The 17,036-nt window shown below is 44.2% G+C and overlaps 1 protein-coding gene across 1 annotated transcript; it reads right to left on the bottom strand.

The window, feature by feature from the left end:
- Positions 1 to 891: 891 nt before the first annotated feature.
- SDR9C7 (short chain dehydrogenase/reductase family 9C, member 7) lies at positions 892 to 16,376 on the bottom strand. Its single transcript, XM_006859456.1, has 4 exons — positions 15,941 to 16,376; positions 10,913 to 11,171; positions 10,090 to 10,253; positions 892 to 1,166 (listed from the first exon to the last, which is right to left on the bottom strand). The coding sequence occupies exons 1-4, from the start codon at positions 16,227 to 16,229 to the stop codon at positions 949 to 951; spliced, it is 930 nt and encodes a 309-aa protein (XP_006859518.1). The 5' UTR covers positions 16,230 to 16,376; the 3' UTR covers positions 892 to 948.
- Positions 16,377 to 17,036: the final 660 nt, after the last annotated feature.

Here is a 17,036-nt window from a genome sequence, read left to right on the forward strand (position 1 = left end):
TCATGAGTTGGGGGAGACTTGACAGGAGTTACCAATAATAGGGTCCCTCACAGCAATAAAAATATGATTTCTTTCTATTCCTTCTATCAGTGTTTGTTCTGTTATTAAACATTGTGCTCAAAAAACAGAAAGCGATAAACTAACAGTAAAAAAAATCAAGACCATGATATTTTATCCTCAGGAACCTACACAGTGCTTGGTATATAGTGGCAGTGGGTGTGTGCTGTCATCAAGTCGGTCCTGACTTATAGCAACCCCACATAGCATTTTTGAGGCTGCAGACAACTGGAACTGCAGACCTTGTGGCTAGCAACCTACTATGCCACCAGGGCTCCTTGGTAAGTAGTAGCCATTCAATATTTGAAGATTAATCAATAATGATTAAATTAAAAATGTTATTTAATGTAAATCCCAATCACCTATGAGTAGAGAAATATAAAAAAGAGAGAAAACAATTTAAATCTTTGTTTAATATAATCTTGCCTTCCTTGTCTATGCTAGTACATATTTCAAATTAATGGGCTGTATGAGTGAGGTAAATTTAAAGGTAAAATTAAAGACCCAATAGGAAGGTAGTTGAGATTCTTCTGGGAATTAGAGAATCTCACATTATTTTCCAGTGGGGGTAATAACTAATGAGGGATTCTTGATTCAGTAGAAGCTGGTTGTTCTCTCCTTGGCTTTTCCAGTCCAGTAAAAGGTATTTCCTTACTGGATGATGCCATCCTTGTAGGCCCCTGAACCTGAAAAGGCCACTTCAAGTCTTTGTGGGGGCCCCAGCAGGTGGGAAGAGGCACTTGTCTTCTGTTAAAAGTTATCCATAAATTCCCAGGCAGCTGGTGTCAGTAGAGCAAAGTGTCTTTTACAGCCAGGACATCTGATGCTATCCTGTGTGAGCCACAGTCCCTTCTCCTTATTTCTCACTGACAACCCTGCAGCCTTCCTGGCTCAGACACTGTCAGCTGGCCGTGGAAGGTACCGGCTCAGAATAAAATCTGTCACAGGGGTGGGAAACTTAGCCAGGGGGAGGTAGAGGAGTTTGGCATCCAGGCCAGGATTGTAGCGGACGCGAGGGCTCCGGGAAACAACAGCATGCTCCATGCTATTAGTGACATCGCTGATCTTTGGGTCAGCCAACTGCATTATGTTTTTTAAGTTTTCAGTATCTGTTTGAAGGCACAGGGGAAACAAACAAACAAACAAAAACAAACAAAAAAACTTCATTATTCTTCATCGCACTGAGTTCCGTCGGATCTATGATCAGAGCTGCCTCACCCTTCAGGCTGACCCTTATACACATCCCTAAGGAATCTTAACTCTTTCCCTGCATTCAACAACTGCACATTGAATTCCTGCTATTGCATTCGATGAGTGTCCACTTTTGCCACTTGTTAGTTGTATGATCAGGAGCTTGAACTTTCACATCAGTTGTTGTTGTTGTTAAGTGCTGTCGAGTTGGTTCTGACTCATAGCTTGACACTGGATTGGTAAAATGGGAATAATGCTACCTGTCTTGGAGAATAATGAAGATGATTAATAGCAGGATTGATGGTGGGGGAGAACAATAGAAAACATGTGCTCATAAGCACATAGAAAAAATGAAAATAAAATAAATAAAACTGTTGTTTGACTGATGGGATTTCTGTTACTTATTTTGTTGTAGTTAAGTGTTGTTGTGTGAGTTCCGACTCAGAGTAACCATCTATAGGGTTTCTGAGGAGTAGCTGGTAGGTTTGAACCACCAACCTTGTGGTTTGAAGTCCAGCACTTACCCTATAGCGGCACACCCTTTCCCCCTATGTACTTCTTAGAGCATCCAAATGTTCTACAAAAGCATGCTAGAAAAAATGCTATAAAGTAATAATAATATTGTCCCTGCTTTGGTTGTAAGACCATTGTGGGATTCCAATGCTCTAAAGCACAGACAGGCACTTTGTAAAGCACTAGTGTGGTGCTGTGGGCTAATGCACCAGACTGCAAAGCCATTTCAACTGCAAGGTTGGTGGTTCAATCTCATCAGCATCTCCTTGGAAACCCTATACAGGGTCACTATGGGTTGGAACTGACTCGACAGCATTTAACAACAACAATAACCACTGTGAGGAGTTATTTTTTTGCATTGTGCACATGGGGGGTGGGGTTGAATGCAGGGTACTCACTCAAGTGGTCCAAGTTTGCCAAAGCTCACAATCTAAATAGGACACTGGTCATGATGTGCATTGTAAAAGAACCAGTCTGCACCCTTGCCCTATGGGCTAGTCTGTGGGATTCATACTTGAATGAAAATTCCAAGGTCTTGGAGTACGGTGCCTGAGAGTCTGACTTGCAGGATATAGGATTATGATTTAAAAACAAAGGGGGAACAAAAGCTGCCCTGATTTTGTAGTGTGGCCCAGGAAAGCTGGAAATTCATCACATAGTTGAGAATATCTGAAGACACCACTGGGGTCAGGACACTGCTGAGTGGTTGGGGAAAGGAGACACTTTTAAGTGAGGCAAGGGATAATGTTGTACAAGGACCCTTCATCCCAGAATCTGAAGACTTCCCTTTTGGTTTCCTGAAGAGGAAACCATTGTGGTGAAAATGATAAACTACTTCTTGTAACCCCCAAAGAACCAGACTAACTTTAAAGCCAGGTTGTCCCAAGATCATTAGTGTCATAGGAAGCCAACACCCAGCCTGCCCTTTAGCCTTGGGCCTGATACAGATCACCACTAGAGGGTCTGAGGCAGGAACTGAGTGTCCAAGGGATGGTTCAAGATGGTCAGAGCCAGGGAGACTCTGTGGGCTGATGAGGTTCAGGCAAACTGACCTGAATAGATGTTTTTAGAACTGGACTCTGACAAGTGGGGAGGATCTATTTAGGCAGCAGGGTGAAAGAAGACACCCAGACACAGGCAGTAGGATGAGGCCACATTCTTTCCTTATTCACTCAGCTCTTGATTGAGCTCCTATTTTGTGTTGGACATTATGCTAGTCACTGTGTGGGGATGGAGACTAGCCCCTGCCACTCTCTTAGATAGTGAGGAAGAGCATGAGCTTCGGATTCAGTCACCTAGGAATGCATTTTTGTAATTGTGAAATTTAAGCAAGATTTTGTTGTTGTTGTTAAGTGCCATCAAGTTGGTTCCAACCCATGAAGACTCTGTATAGGGTTTCCGAGGAGTGACTGGTGAGCTTGAGCCGCCAACCTTGCGGTTCAAACTGACTTTGCAGTCCAGTGCATTAACCCACAGCACTACACCAGGCCACCTTAAGCAAGATAAAAATCTATGAAGTATCAGGGACCAGGGTTTGATACTTCATATGGACCCAAAATCTGTGTTTCTGTTCTCTCCTTTCCCAGGAATGTGTCCTGGACTTCTGATCTAGCTCCTCCCCAAGAAGGACTATAAACTAAAATGGCTTTGTGAGGTTTCCAAACACTGGCTGAATCTTTAATTCACAATGACTTTGCTAAGGGAGAGTTTTAGGGGATCCTACTCAGATATATACTTTGGACATATTGTCAGGAGGGACCAGTCACTGGAGAAGGATATCATGTTTGGTAAGGTGGAGGGTCAGAGAAAAAGAAGAAGACCCCCCAACATGATGGATTGGCCAAGTGGCAGCATCGATGGACTCAAGCGTGGTAACAGTAGTGAGGTTGGTCCAGGATTGGGCAGTGTTTCGTTTTGCTGTACATAAGGTTGCTATGGGTCGGTACTGACTTGATGGCACGTTACAACAACAACAACAATTTAGGTATAAGTTTCCTCCTTAATGTCTACTCCCTCTGTTTCTGTCAATCCAGTCACCAGAGATCCACAGAGTCAGAGTGAGTCTTAGGACTTTAGTGGGAGCTACTAGAAAGGACTCCTGGTTGGCACTGTAGGAGATCAGCACTGGACTGCAAACCACAAGGTCGGTAGTTCAAACCCACTAGCTGATCCTTGGAAACCCTATACAAAGCATAGCTGCTCCTTGGAAACCCTATACAAACCGACTTGACAGCACTTAACAACAACAACAACTAAAAATGACTCCCTTTTTCTTAGTAGACCTCACCTTGGGGAGAAGTAATGAACACTACAACCATGTGGTCCCTCAAAAAGAGAGAGCTTGTGACACACAGAAAGCACAGTCAAGAAACAGGGTAACATAGGTCCTAACTATATAATTTGTGAACTGGTTCAAGCTGTACCTGAAGCCCATATACCTCAACTTTTGTCAGGTGTGTCAAGCAATTCTTTTTCCACTTAAACACTAAAGAGTTGGATTGAGAAAATTTTAGTTGTTATAGTTAGGACTTTTTCCTTTGCATAGAATCCTAATATGTCAAGCACTAAATAATTACTTTCTTCCATGAATGCATCTCCAAATATTTTTCTGAGTCTTACATACATTGAGAAATGAATGCTACCTCCATCCACCAAGTGCGTCCAGCCAGAAACGTGGCCTTTATCATTAGTGGTTTCCCTTTCATCACCTCCAGAATCAGCAAGTCTAATATGCACTTGGAGTCTTTTTCCAAATCCTCAACCAAACCATGGTCATGTCTACCTGGAACACTACAGAATTCAGGTTTACTTTTGTAATCACAAATTAGAAATGATCCTTAATATGCAGAGTGCTTTGCCATCTCTAATTTATCCTGGCTGAGTCTGCTGCCCCACACTGCTCCCTACCCTTTGACTTCTTTACCAGTTTCTGTTGAATGGATTTTGACTCCTTATGACCACTTGTGTGTCACAGTACAACTGTGTTCCGTAGGGTTTTCTTCTTTTTTTTGAAAAATAGCTTTTGATTGTGATTTGAGTAAAAGTTTACAGAGCAAATTGGTTTTCCATTTAACAATTCCTACACATTTTGTTTCATGGTATTTATTACACTCCCCAAAGGTGTGGTGCTGTGGGTTAACGCACTGCACTGCAAGGTCCGTTTGAATCACAAGGTTGGTGGTTCAAATTCACCAGCCATTCCTCAGAAACCTTATACAGGGTTGCTATGGGTCAGAACTGACTCCATGGCACTTAACAACAACAACAACGTTAATAGCATTCTTTTAACTTTCTTCCTGTCTGTAGGGTTTTCAATGGCTGATTTTTTGGAACTGAATTGCCAGTTCTTCCTTCTTTTCCAGGTGCCTCTGGGTGAACTCCATACTTGCAATTTTTATTTAATACAGAGTTTGTTAACTGGTTGGTCTAACACCCTGGCTTCACTAAAGTTCCTCAGTAGAGTTCCTGCCCCACAGTCTTTACACAATTGTCCTCTTTCTTGGGAAAATTTCCCTACCAACTCCGAACACCCTTTCCACTTCCCAGTCACTTAATACTTATTCTTCCTCAAAGTTAACTCAGAAAAGTCCTCTGCATGCAGTCCTCTATACTGGGGTCCCAATGCTCAATCCCTCACTCTTTATAGCCCTCTGCTTTCCCCCCAAATAATAACATTTGTCCTGGTGCGGCGCTGTGAGTTAATGCTACAGACTACAAGCTCGGTGGTTCAAGCTCACCAGTCTATCCTTGGAAACCCTATGCAGGGTCGCTATGGGTCGGAACCGACTTGATGGCACTTAACAACAACAACAACAACATGCTATGTGCAAAGGAGCTCTGGGAGTGTAGTGGTTATGAATCGGGCTGCTAATCTCACAGTCAGCAGTTTGAAACTATCAGCTGTTCCGTGAGAGAAAGATAAGGCTTTCTGCGCCTGTAAAAATTTACAGTCTCGGAAACCCTGTACAGGGTCGCTATGAGTCGGAACTGACTCCATGGCACATAGTAACAACAACAACAACAGCAACATGCTATGTGCAAGGAGTTCTGGTAGCAGAGTGGTTATGAATTGGGCTACTAATCTCAAGGTCAGCATTTTGAAACTACCAGCTGTTCTGCAGGAGAAAGATGAGGTTTCTGCTCTTGTAAAGATTTACAGCCTTGGAACCCTATACAGGGTCATTATGGGTCAGAACCAACTCCACAGCATACCACCACCACCACCATCCTATGTGCAGGAGTCCTGGTGTGGCACTGTGGGTTAATGCGCTGGACTGCAAAGTAATTTGAACTGTAATGTTGATGGTTCAAGTTCACCAGCTACTCCTCGGAAACTCTATACAGGGTCCCTATGAGTCAGAACTGACTCGATGACACTTAGTAACAACAATGCTATGTGCAAGCATTAACCATGGCTGTAGTGTTCATTTCTGCCCAGTGCCTGGCACATAGCAAGTTCTCAGCAAAATATGTATTAAATGAATAAATGACTTCCTGGCTCTTGTGTCTCGACTTTTTTACTCTGTTGAGTATAATGTTCAGGGGGGTACATCACAAAAATCAACACTTCTAGGCAGTTAAATAGTTCCTGAGTGGTGCAAATGGTTAAGCACTTGACTGTTAACTGCAGGGTTAGTATTTCAAACCCACCAAGAGGTGTAACTTGGAAGAAAGGCCTGGCAATCCGTTCCCAAAAGATCATAAATTTGGAAACCCTGTGGATCACCCTGTGGATCACCTTTGAACTCTGCAATCTATGGCGTTGCTGTGAGTCGGCGTCACCTCCACAGCAACTGGTGGTCAGTGAACTACATGTATGTGTGGCTTAGTGTCCATAATTCGTTCTGTGAACTAGGACAGTATACAATTCAGACATTGTGCAAACACCTTATTATATACAGGCAGTTCCCTTACAATCTGCCATATTTAAATTCCAAAATATAATATAATTTTAAAGACCTATTATATTAAAACCTTATGGAAGCCAGTCAGACACAGCTCAGGAACAGTATCCACTGGATACAGGAGACCAGTCTCGCTCAGTATGTGGCTGGGCCAGGTGGGGATGGCACTAGAAGAAGGATCAGGACTTTGTGCACATCTGGGCAGGCATGGGGCGTGGTGAGGGAAGACCAGGGATGCCTATAGGTGACCATGGGAACTGGGTGTTCCCTGTAGTGAGGGGAACAACGCTGCCACTGCCGTTTTAGTGTGGCCGCTTTCTGATCATGTGCAGCCACTAATGCCACTGCCCAGAACTCGGAACCCATGAGCATCTTCAGTCACTGCTCTGCTCTGAGAGTGGGAGGTAAAGGGAGAGGTGATATGGAGATTGGGATATGCCCTGGAGCCCCCTGCTTGTTCACTCTGGGTGCTTGGTTGCTGTGGAGTAGGTTCTGACTCATAGCAACCCTAAATAGGCTTTCTAAGGAGTGTCTGGTGGGTTTTAACTGCTGACTTTGTAGTTAGCAAGTGCTTATTCTATAGCACCAGAATAATAAACAAAAGGAGAGCTATTTTCCCTTAAAAACAAAAAATCTCATGGGACTAGGGACTGAGATGCGGTCGGATGCTGCACGAATGAATGTTAAGTGATACATACCTGTACTTGCCACCAATTTGATCAACTTATTATATTTAGCACATCCAGAGTTTCTGGTTATATTTTAACACTTCCTCACTTTGAATTTTGCAAAATTATATCTAAGGAGCTCTTTGCAAATCAAGAACTTTAGCTTGTAGCTGCCAGTGGAAAGGGTAAAAAGAGGCCATCTTATTTGTCCAAAACAAAACAAAAAAATCCCCCACTGCCCTTGAGTTGATTCTCATAGTGAGCCTATAGGACAGGGTAGAACTGCTCTTGAGAGTTACTGAAAATGTCAGTCTTTATAGAAGCAGACAGCCGCATCTTTCTCCCTTTCTGCTAGCAGCCAGCACTTAACCCACTGCACCGCCAGTGCTCTTTGTCAGTCTATTGTTGTTAAGTGCTGTTGAGTCGGTTCCGACTCATAGTAACCCTGTATAGGGTTTCCAAGGAGCAGTTGGTGGGTGTGAAGTGCTAACCTGTGGTTCACAGTCTAGTGTACGCCAGCAAACTTTAAAATCAAATCATTCTTACCATGGACCACGTGTTATTCTAGGCACCTTAAATATATCAACTCATTTAGTTCTCACAATGTATTACAAATGAAAAAACTGAGGTAATTTGTTGAAGACCACCTGGGTAAGGGTTTGACTACAAGTTGAAAGATTGGCAGTTTGAAACATCTCAAAGTCATCCCAGACTTGCCTTTGAAAAGGTCACAGCCTTGAAAACCCTATGAATAGGACAAATTGTCTAATAAACCAGGAAAGTCTGAGTTTACATGTGCTTATTTACTGTGGTTATGAAAGGTTAGCAGTTCGAAACTACCAGTGGCTCCGCGGGAGAAAGATGAAGCTATCTGCTCCCATAAAGATTTACAGCCTCGGAAACCCTGTGCAGGGTCACTATGAGTCAGAACAGACTCCACGGTATGTAACAACAACAACAACAGTAAACAATTTCACATCAAAGATTCAGCTTCTAGGTATAGCTAGCATCTGCCTCTCTCCCAACCCCACAGTATCTTCTGACAGAATCAAAGTGTCTTCAAATTTACAATCCTGATAAGTACAGTGTACCCAGTAAGCAAGGTAAGTAAGCACAAGTAGGCCTGTGCTTACCTTGTTTACTGGGAAATCCGCCCCTGTCTAGGGAGCAATCATATTTTGCTGAAATGGTGTTGCTATGAGTAATAACTGACTCCATGGCAACTTGCCCAAGGCAAGCAGGCAGAATGAAATTTGTACTCAGGCAGCCTAGTTCCAAAGCTTAACCACCGTAGTAAATTACCTTTCAGAGATGTTTATGGAAACCAAAGAAAAGAGTAATACAGATTAGGGAAATTTATAACTAGGCCACAGAGGTCTAGAGGAGACGGAAACAGGTGAGACTCCTGAGCCAGCAGACTGCCTGCCCCACCTTCTTGGCTGGTGGCCCTGGTGGCAGAGAAGCAACTGGAGAAGTGAGATGCCTGTTAAGGTGGTGCAAGCTAATTGTGTCAGAGCTGGTTTCTATGGGCAGGTCAGAGGTCTCCCCACACAAGGTCAGCTACAGAGGAACCTCTGAATGGCTGCTCTCCTTTCAGGCACGCGGACAGAGCTAGGCAGCTTAGTGAATCATTCCTTTCTGAAACCAGCTGCCTCAGTTTTGAGCTTAGATGTGTCTGAGTTTAGTATGGAGCCTTCTCTCCCCTACTGCAAGGTGCCCCAATAGATATTTGGATCAATTCCTCCTCTACTATATCTTAAGGCCATCTCCTCCTCATGTTCCCCAAGGACTAGGAAGAACATCACATAATTTTTTGGGGGATAGTAAACAGCTGTGATGCCCCTCCTTCACCCTCCAAAACACCCAAGATACATAGTAAACCCTCAGCTGAGAGAGAGGTGGGTGCTGTCTGAAGAGCCACCCTTTTGAATATCCATGTATCCTTGTCCTTTTTAATTAACATGCACTTTGTGTGTGCAGGAATCCTTGGGGGGATGCAAATAGTTAATGTATGATGTTCAAGTCCACCTTGGAAGAAAGATCTGCGGATCTACTTCCCTTTGGAGCACAGTTCTACTCTGACAGACATGGGACCATCTTGAATCAGGATTGACTTGATGGCAACTGGTTTTAGTGTGTACAAGACATTTCACAGCTATTAATGCTCTTAACAACACTCTGAGTAAGCATTGCCATTAGCTTCATTTTATACAGGAGAAAACTGAAGCACAGGGAGACTGGGAAACATGCCCAGTATCTCCTGATTGATAAATGTCAGTGCCAAATTTCCAACCCAGGTAGTCTAGCTTCAATGTTGTTGTTGGTAAGTGCCGTCGAGTTGATTCTGACCCATAGTGACCCTATATAGGGTTTCCAAGGAGCTGCTGGTGAGCTTGAACCACCAACCTTGCAGTTCAAATGACTTTGCAGTCTGACGCATTAGCCCACAGCACCACACCCTATATTTATCTCAGTGTATTTCACCTGCTTCATTTACAAATGAAATTTTGGGGAACAGGATTGGGCAGCATCTATCCAACATCTTCCCCACCTCCAACAGGTATGGTTCTGTCACTCCAAGCATTTGCCCACTTGGCCTCTATTCTCAAACCCCAGCTCTTCCACTACCCATGTAATCCTTCAATCTCTGACTGAAAGAGAACCTACAGGTGATGCACTGTAACATGAAAGTAAGCTCATAACCCACAAAGTATCCCTGCTCCTCTCAGAAACCTTCCCCAGCCTGGTGAACTTACATATTTGGAAGTATTCATCTCCATAGCTATCCCGGGTCTCCTGAGGCAGCCTCTCCCACAGCTTTCGCATGCGGGACTCCATGCCCTCCTTGCCCAGAATGGATGTCCTGTAGTTTCCCGGTTCAATGATGCAGACCTTTACCCCAAAATAGTGGAGCTCACGCCTAGGAAAGAAGAGTTGGACTCAATATAAGGCCCCAAGATGACAGAGGTTCATTCAGGAGGGTTACTTTGGACACTTCTGGAAGAGCCTGTCTCCCAAGGAACCTGGAACGCCTCTACTCTTGTATCAGGTCAAGTATTGTCTAGTTGAAAATAAGGCCTTAGAATCTTGGTTCTTTCACAAGCCTGGTCCACAGTGGATGGGCAATTTGCATCAGGCAAATATAATGGACAACTAGAATCTAGGCCAAGGTCTTACATCCCACCAGGCTCATTCCACTCCCAGCCCCACAAGAGATTGTGGCTCTATCTAAGGCCTATATCTTCCTATGGGGGTCTCCCCACAGGTACTTTCCCTCACTCAGCTCTCCTCTGTCTGTCTGGGTGACTCTGCCTCCTACTCTCACAGGCTCAAACAGTGTTTCACTCACTCTGGGACAGACAGACTGACCACCTCCATCACTACTCACTACTTCCCTTTGTCCTTTCTTTTATTGGTCCTTGAGGAAGGCCCACTGAGATCTAGTCTTCCTCCTGCTATTGTTTTAGTTTTCTCCCTCTAGAAACCCTCTACACACATGATATCACCCCAACTCTCTCTCCCTGTGATGAACCCCCTGAAATTCCCACCCAAAGTGGTCTGGCACCTGGGCCCAATTACCTGATGCTGTCAGAGAATGCCTCAACACCAAACTTGGAGACACAGTAGCCACCACCAATGACAGCCACACGGCCACCAGAGCTGGACATGTTGATGACCCTGCCCCGGGCTTTCTTGATCATAGGCAGCATGTGGAGGGTCACGTCAATCAGTCCCACCAGGTTCACATTGATCACCTTCATAAAGTCTTCCTTGTTCAGCCATTCGTTGGGACCACTGGGTATGCCCACTCCAGCATTATTCACCAGGGCCCAGAGACCTGGGGATATGATGGAGGGTGAGAGAATCAGGGCAGAAATCAGCAGTGTCTATGGGAAAGGACCATGGATACTCCCCACCAGGTCGGGGTTGCTGAGAATGGTTGTGAGCAGATATACAAGAACTAAGACAGCCAGAATTGGAACGTAGGCCTGGGGACTATGTCAGACTGAAGAAGACATACCTTTTACTACTTAGTTTGCCGAGAATGGGCATCTTTTTCTGAGTCATAAAAAGTCGGCCTTCTAACTGGGGCCCTGCCAGCTACAATCTAGGCTTCAGTTAATGGCACTTAAGCCCCATTTCATGTTGTACCAAAATCCATCCATGTTTTATTCATACACTGACATATTCGTACATTTATGCGTCTACTTTGTACCGATTACAGGGGAATGTGCTGGAGACATAAAACTAATAAGACTGAGTCTATCCCTTATGAAACTCACAAACCAGACAGGAGAGAAATTATATTTATAAATAGATATATAAAACATTTATGCAAAACAATTATGGAAAAATGTGGTAAGAGCTCTAATTGAAATCTTTAAACTGGCAGTACCAGTTGCTGTTAAATTGATTCTGACTCATGGTAACCCTGTGTGTCAGAGTAGAACTCGGTTCCATAGGATTTTCATAGGTAGGTTTTTCAGAAGTAGATTGCTAGCCCCTCCTTCCAAGCACTTCTGAGAGGACTCAAACTACCAGACTTTCAGTTAGCAGTCGAGCATGTTAACTATTTGCATTACCGAGGAAATCCATATTTAAATTTGTTGTTGTTGTTATTGCTACGTACCATCGAGTCAGTTCCGACATATAGTGGCACTGTATAGGGCAGGAGTCGCTGGTAGGTTTGAACCACCAACCTTGCAGCTAGCAGTGCAGTGCTTATCCTACAGCACCATACCAGGACTCATTTAGTTGGTATAAATGGAGGGAATAATGCTAAGTACTATCACTCAACCCTGAAGGGACTCGGGGTTGGAGAGCCCCAAGTTCTAGTTCTGGTGCTACTTTCAGCTACGGACACACCACTTCCCCTCTGTGGGCTTCAATCTTCATTGGATTAGATGACAACAGTTGTTTCCCATCTGTGTTTTGTCAGCCTGAGGACTTTCCAGGTTGCATCCCAGAAACCGCTAGGAGAGGACGATTGCAAGAAGATCCACTTCCAATTATTTCACATATTGAGCTTCTAAGTAAAAGTCCACTTGGAAGGAAGAAGAGTTTTGTTCCTCTAGAGGATCTCCAGGCAGCTCCCCCACCCCCATTTCTTCCATCCAGGATCTCTTGTGCCATACTGCTTTAGCTCCTTCCCTTTCCCACCTTGGCCTCTGCTGACAAGAGTACTTCCCTCTGTCTTCTGAGGGCAGGTGAATAGAGACATCAGCTACCGTTTGTGCCTTCCCTTAGGTCTGTGGTTCCCACATCAGCCATGCCACCACCCTATTCATCTGCCTTCCTGCAATTAGAGACTCCAGGAGCCTGACTTATAACCATTCCATCTAGAGGAGACTCTCATTTTACAGAGGAGAAAATGAGGTCCCCCGATTCCTCAAAACCACACAACTCAATTTCTGTCTGTGGAGAGACACCTCTGATTATCCTTGGTAATCTGCTCTAAGAGAGGATGCACCACCTGCTGCAGAACAAAGATGACTTTAATTTTTTCAGCAAAAGCAAACAAACAAACAAATAAAAAAAATGTCAGGCAGTCTAGGGTTGTGCCAACCTGTCATGTCCAGGGACTCTCAGGAGCATGCAAGAACACTACCCCTCCCCACTCCAATGCAATATCTAGTATGGTAGGCAGAAAAATGGCCTCCAAGGATGCCCGTAGCCTAGTCCTTAGAACCTGAGAATATGTGGCAAAGGGAAATTTATGTGGCAAAAGGGGCCTAAGATTGCAGAAGGAATGAAGCCTGCTGATCAACTGACCTTAAAACGGGGAAAGTACCCTGAGTGAGCCTGATGGATCCAAGCAACCACAAGGGTCCTTCTAAGAGGAGGACGTAGGCAGAGAGGGAAAACCAGAGAGATGGCAGAGTGAGAAGGACCTGACCTGACCTTGCTGGTTCTGAATGAAGGAATGGGGTCATGGGCCAAGGAATGCAAGATATCTCTAAGCCCCCAATCAGACCTATTGCCATCTTGATTTGATTTGATTTAGACTCATGTGCCATGTGCTCTTCAGTAGAACTAAGTGCCATAGGATTTTCTTGGCTGTAATCTTCATGAAAACAGATCACTAGGCTTTCTTCTGTGGCACTGATGGATGAGTTCAAACCATCAAACTTTTGGTTAGTAGTCAAGTGCAAACTACTTGCACCACCATGAATCTAGGAGGTTTCTGTTGTTGATTTTAGGTGCTGTCGAGTCAGTTCCAACTTACAGAAACACTATAGGGTTTCCGAGGCTTTAAATGTTTGCAGGAACAGAAAACCTCATCTTTCTCCTGCAGAGTGACTGGTGGACACACACCGCTGACTTTGTGGTGCTCAGTCCAGAGCTTACCTTATGTAGCCACTGCACTCCCCTATGTTAGGATAAACACCTTTCTAGGAGTCCTCTAGAAACTAGAAAAGACCAGGCAAGGATTCTTTAGAAGTTCCCAAATCAAACACAGCTCTTCCAACACTTTGATTTTAACTCAGCGAGACTTCTGACACTCAGAGAACTGCAAGATGATAAATCTATGCTGTTTTAAGCCACTTTGTTACTCTTGTTGTTAGCTGCCATCAAGTCAATGAAGTCAACTTTCCTGACTCATGGAAACCCATGTATAACGGGAAAAAAAATGCTGCTTGGTTCTACACCATCCCTATGATTGATAGGTAACTGAACTATTGTGATTCATAAGAGGTTTTGTATTGATTAGATTTTAGAAGATCACCAAGCCTTTTTCACTAGTCCATCTTAGTCTGGAAGCTCCGCTAAAGTTTGTTCAGCATCATGGCAACATACAAGCTTTCATTGACAGGTGGGTGGTGGCTGCACATGAATTGCATTGGCCAGAAATTAAACCTGGATAGCTGCATGGGAGTGGAATTCTTCCATTAATCACTACCATACATTCAGCTACTCAGAGCCCAGTTTTTAGTTAGGAACTTGCATATTGAAATGATAGATGTTGAAAATGTTGTCAGGAGGAAAATGTTCTTATTACTACCAAGTTTTAAATACAAAATGATTTTGCATCTCTTATTAGTTAACCTGGTATGGCACTGTGGGTTAATGTGCTGGACTGCAAAGTCGGTTTGAACCATCAGGCCGGTGGTTCAAGATCACCAGTCACTCCCCGGAAACCCTATACAGGGTCACTAGGAGTCAGAACTGACTCAGTGACACTTAATAACAACATAGCTTTAAAGGAACAATAATTTTGGCTTTTAATATTGAGTCTATTTCATTTTAGCACCTCCAAGAAACCACTGCATTGTACATATACACATATGTTGATGCACTTGGGGTACTTTTAGAAAAGGAACATGTGTTTAGTTTTACCTTGCCATCTGGAGCATCATCATCAAATATACACTCTAAAAGATTTCTTTATGGAGTCAGCTCCTTCATGGAACTCTTGATTGATGCTTTAAGCCACTAAGTTTGTGGTAATTTGTTGCAGCAGCAATAGACAACTAATATACCCAATGAATGAGCAAAAGTGGCTCAACACTGAATGTGGGGAGCTTTTGAGTTAGTCATTCATTCATTCATTCTACAAATAGTCACTGAGAAACTGCTAGGTATCAGTGGAGAAAGATGAGGCTTTCTACTCCCCAAATGACTCACAGTCTTGAAAACCCTGTACGGGGTCTCTATGAGTTAAAACTGACTTAACTGAGTTTACACCAACTTAACACTAGGGATCAGACACTGTTCGAGACACTAAGGATACAGCAGTTAAAAAGAAAAGTAAAAAAAAAAGACAGAGATTAAAAGGTCTGCCCTAGGAAGCTTTATTTTACCAAAGGAAACAGACAGTAATTAAGTAAAATACTTTGTATATTGGGTAGTGATAAGAACTAAAAAGAAAAAATAAATCATGGAGTTGCTAACTGGCTCCCCCTGAACTCCAAGGCTCTACTCTCCGATCAGTGCGGATGGACCCTCCAGACTAATTCTTTAGGACTTCCCTTAGGATGCTGCTTCTGCAACAGAGCCACCTGGGTCCTCCCGTTCCTCCACCCACTCCCTGCATACAGGAAGTTCCCAGGGCTGGTCCCCACAGTCTTCATCTAGCCCTGCCCACAACATCCTTTCCCAATGGGAACTGCCTCTCTGATTTAACACTTGCCCTGAGAACAAACCAACATCCACTGAGAAAGGAAGACAGGAGATCTTTTTTGCCCCCTGCTTTCTAGCCTTCATGCCCCACTTAAGGAATCCAACCTTATGTCCCAGTGCCTGATCCTGCCAGGAAATGTGCTCATATTTCTATAGGAGCTGATGGTTAAGCCTGCTTAATTAATTCCAGGTAGGCATGTCCGTCTTTAGAGATTTGGGAGTACTGAATACATCTTCCTTTCCCCACCTCCAGATGCAGCCCTCCTCTATTCCTCTGAAGTTTGGGGAAAGAGCACCTCCTTGGTAAAAGCACTTTTTCAAATGAACAAACCAAACATATAGTGATTTCCATTCAGACTCAGCCAGACCCCTAGTTCCTTTTCCTACATCGCCTCTCCCACCCGAGCTGAACTCGGATACTCTCAGATGCCTGTGGAAGAGAAAGAAGGATAAATGGAGAATGCCAAAGAATGAAATTTGCCCCACCTTGCTCACCCACTTGGTTCCTCACCCACTGGGCTGCTGCCTGGATGCTCTCCGTCTTGGTCACATCTAGTAGGGTGGTCTGCAGACGGTAGGAGGTATCCTGCCGAAGTTTCTGGGCCCCCTCCTCAGTGAAGCAAGCAGCCAGCACCCGCATGCCCCGATCAACCAGCTGCCGAGCCAGCAGGTTCCCAAAGCCTGAATCACAGCCAGTGATGAAGACATACTTCTCTGAGAGGTTTCGCACCAGATTGCAGTTTTTGAACCAGCGGTACATAAAGGAGAAGTCCATGATAGCTGCCACAGGACAGTGAGGTGATGGTTAAGAAGGATCAGGCCAGAAGAGAGTGGAGTGGCTGGTCCTCTGTGCCCCAGCTGGTAATCTGCTGCAACCCACTGGGAAGAAGAGCTCTCCTCCCTTCTGCTGCTTGCAACAGATGCAAGGCCCCTGGGTGAGCCTCTCTAATTTGTATAGGTGGATGCATCAGCACATCAATTAGCCTAGATGCAAGAAATTCAAGTCCGACCTGAAGTCTTGTCACCTCTGACAACCCTGGTGGCTTCTCTCCCAGAAGGTGGCAAGAATAGGAAAGACACCAATATAATACAGTTAGTGAGAAGCAGCTCATATGGTCGGTGGGCCCAGGACCAAAAGAGAACAGAGGCCTCAGTCAAAATAATCCTCCCTGTAAAACCTGTGCTCCACTCTAACCCTGAATCAGGGATCAAAATCATTTGTCATGAGTACAGACATGTAAATAAATTTGATTTTGATTTTAAGTCTAAAAATAAGACAAATTATTTAATTCATAACAAACAGAAATTGTTCTGTGTCCTCCAAACCCAAGAGAAGTGGGTTCTAGGTCATCAGATCTTTGAATTTTCTGCCTCCTGGTGAGTCTTAATTATGAGAGATGGTGAAAAGCAAAGGTGGATGTGCTACCATTGGCCTGTAGGTCAGAGGGGAACTGGGAGAGGCAAGGAAATGAGACAGAGTATGATGTACTGAGGGGCCACACCCAGGATTGCATAGATTGTAGGGGTAGAATGATACTAGGGCTATGGGTGGTTCCAGGAATCAACCTCCAGAGATTACAAC

The sequence above is a fragment of the Chrysochloris asiatica genome, unplaced genomic scaffold (genome assembly GCF_000296735.1).
Source record: "Chrysochloris asiatica unplaced genomic scaffold, ChrAsi1.0 scaffold00033, whole genome shotgun sequence".
Taxonomy (NCBI): domain Eukaryota; kingdom Metazoa; phylum Chordata; class Mammalia; order Afrosoricida; family Chrysochloridae; genus Chrysochloris; species Chrysochloris asiatica.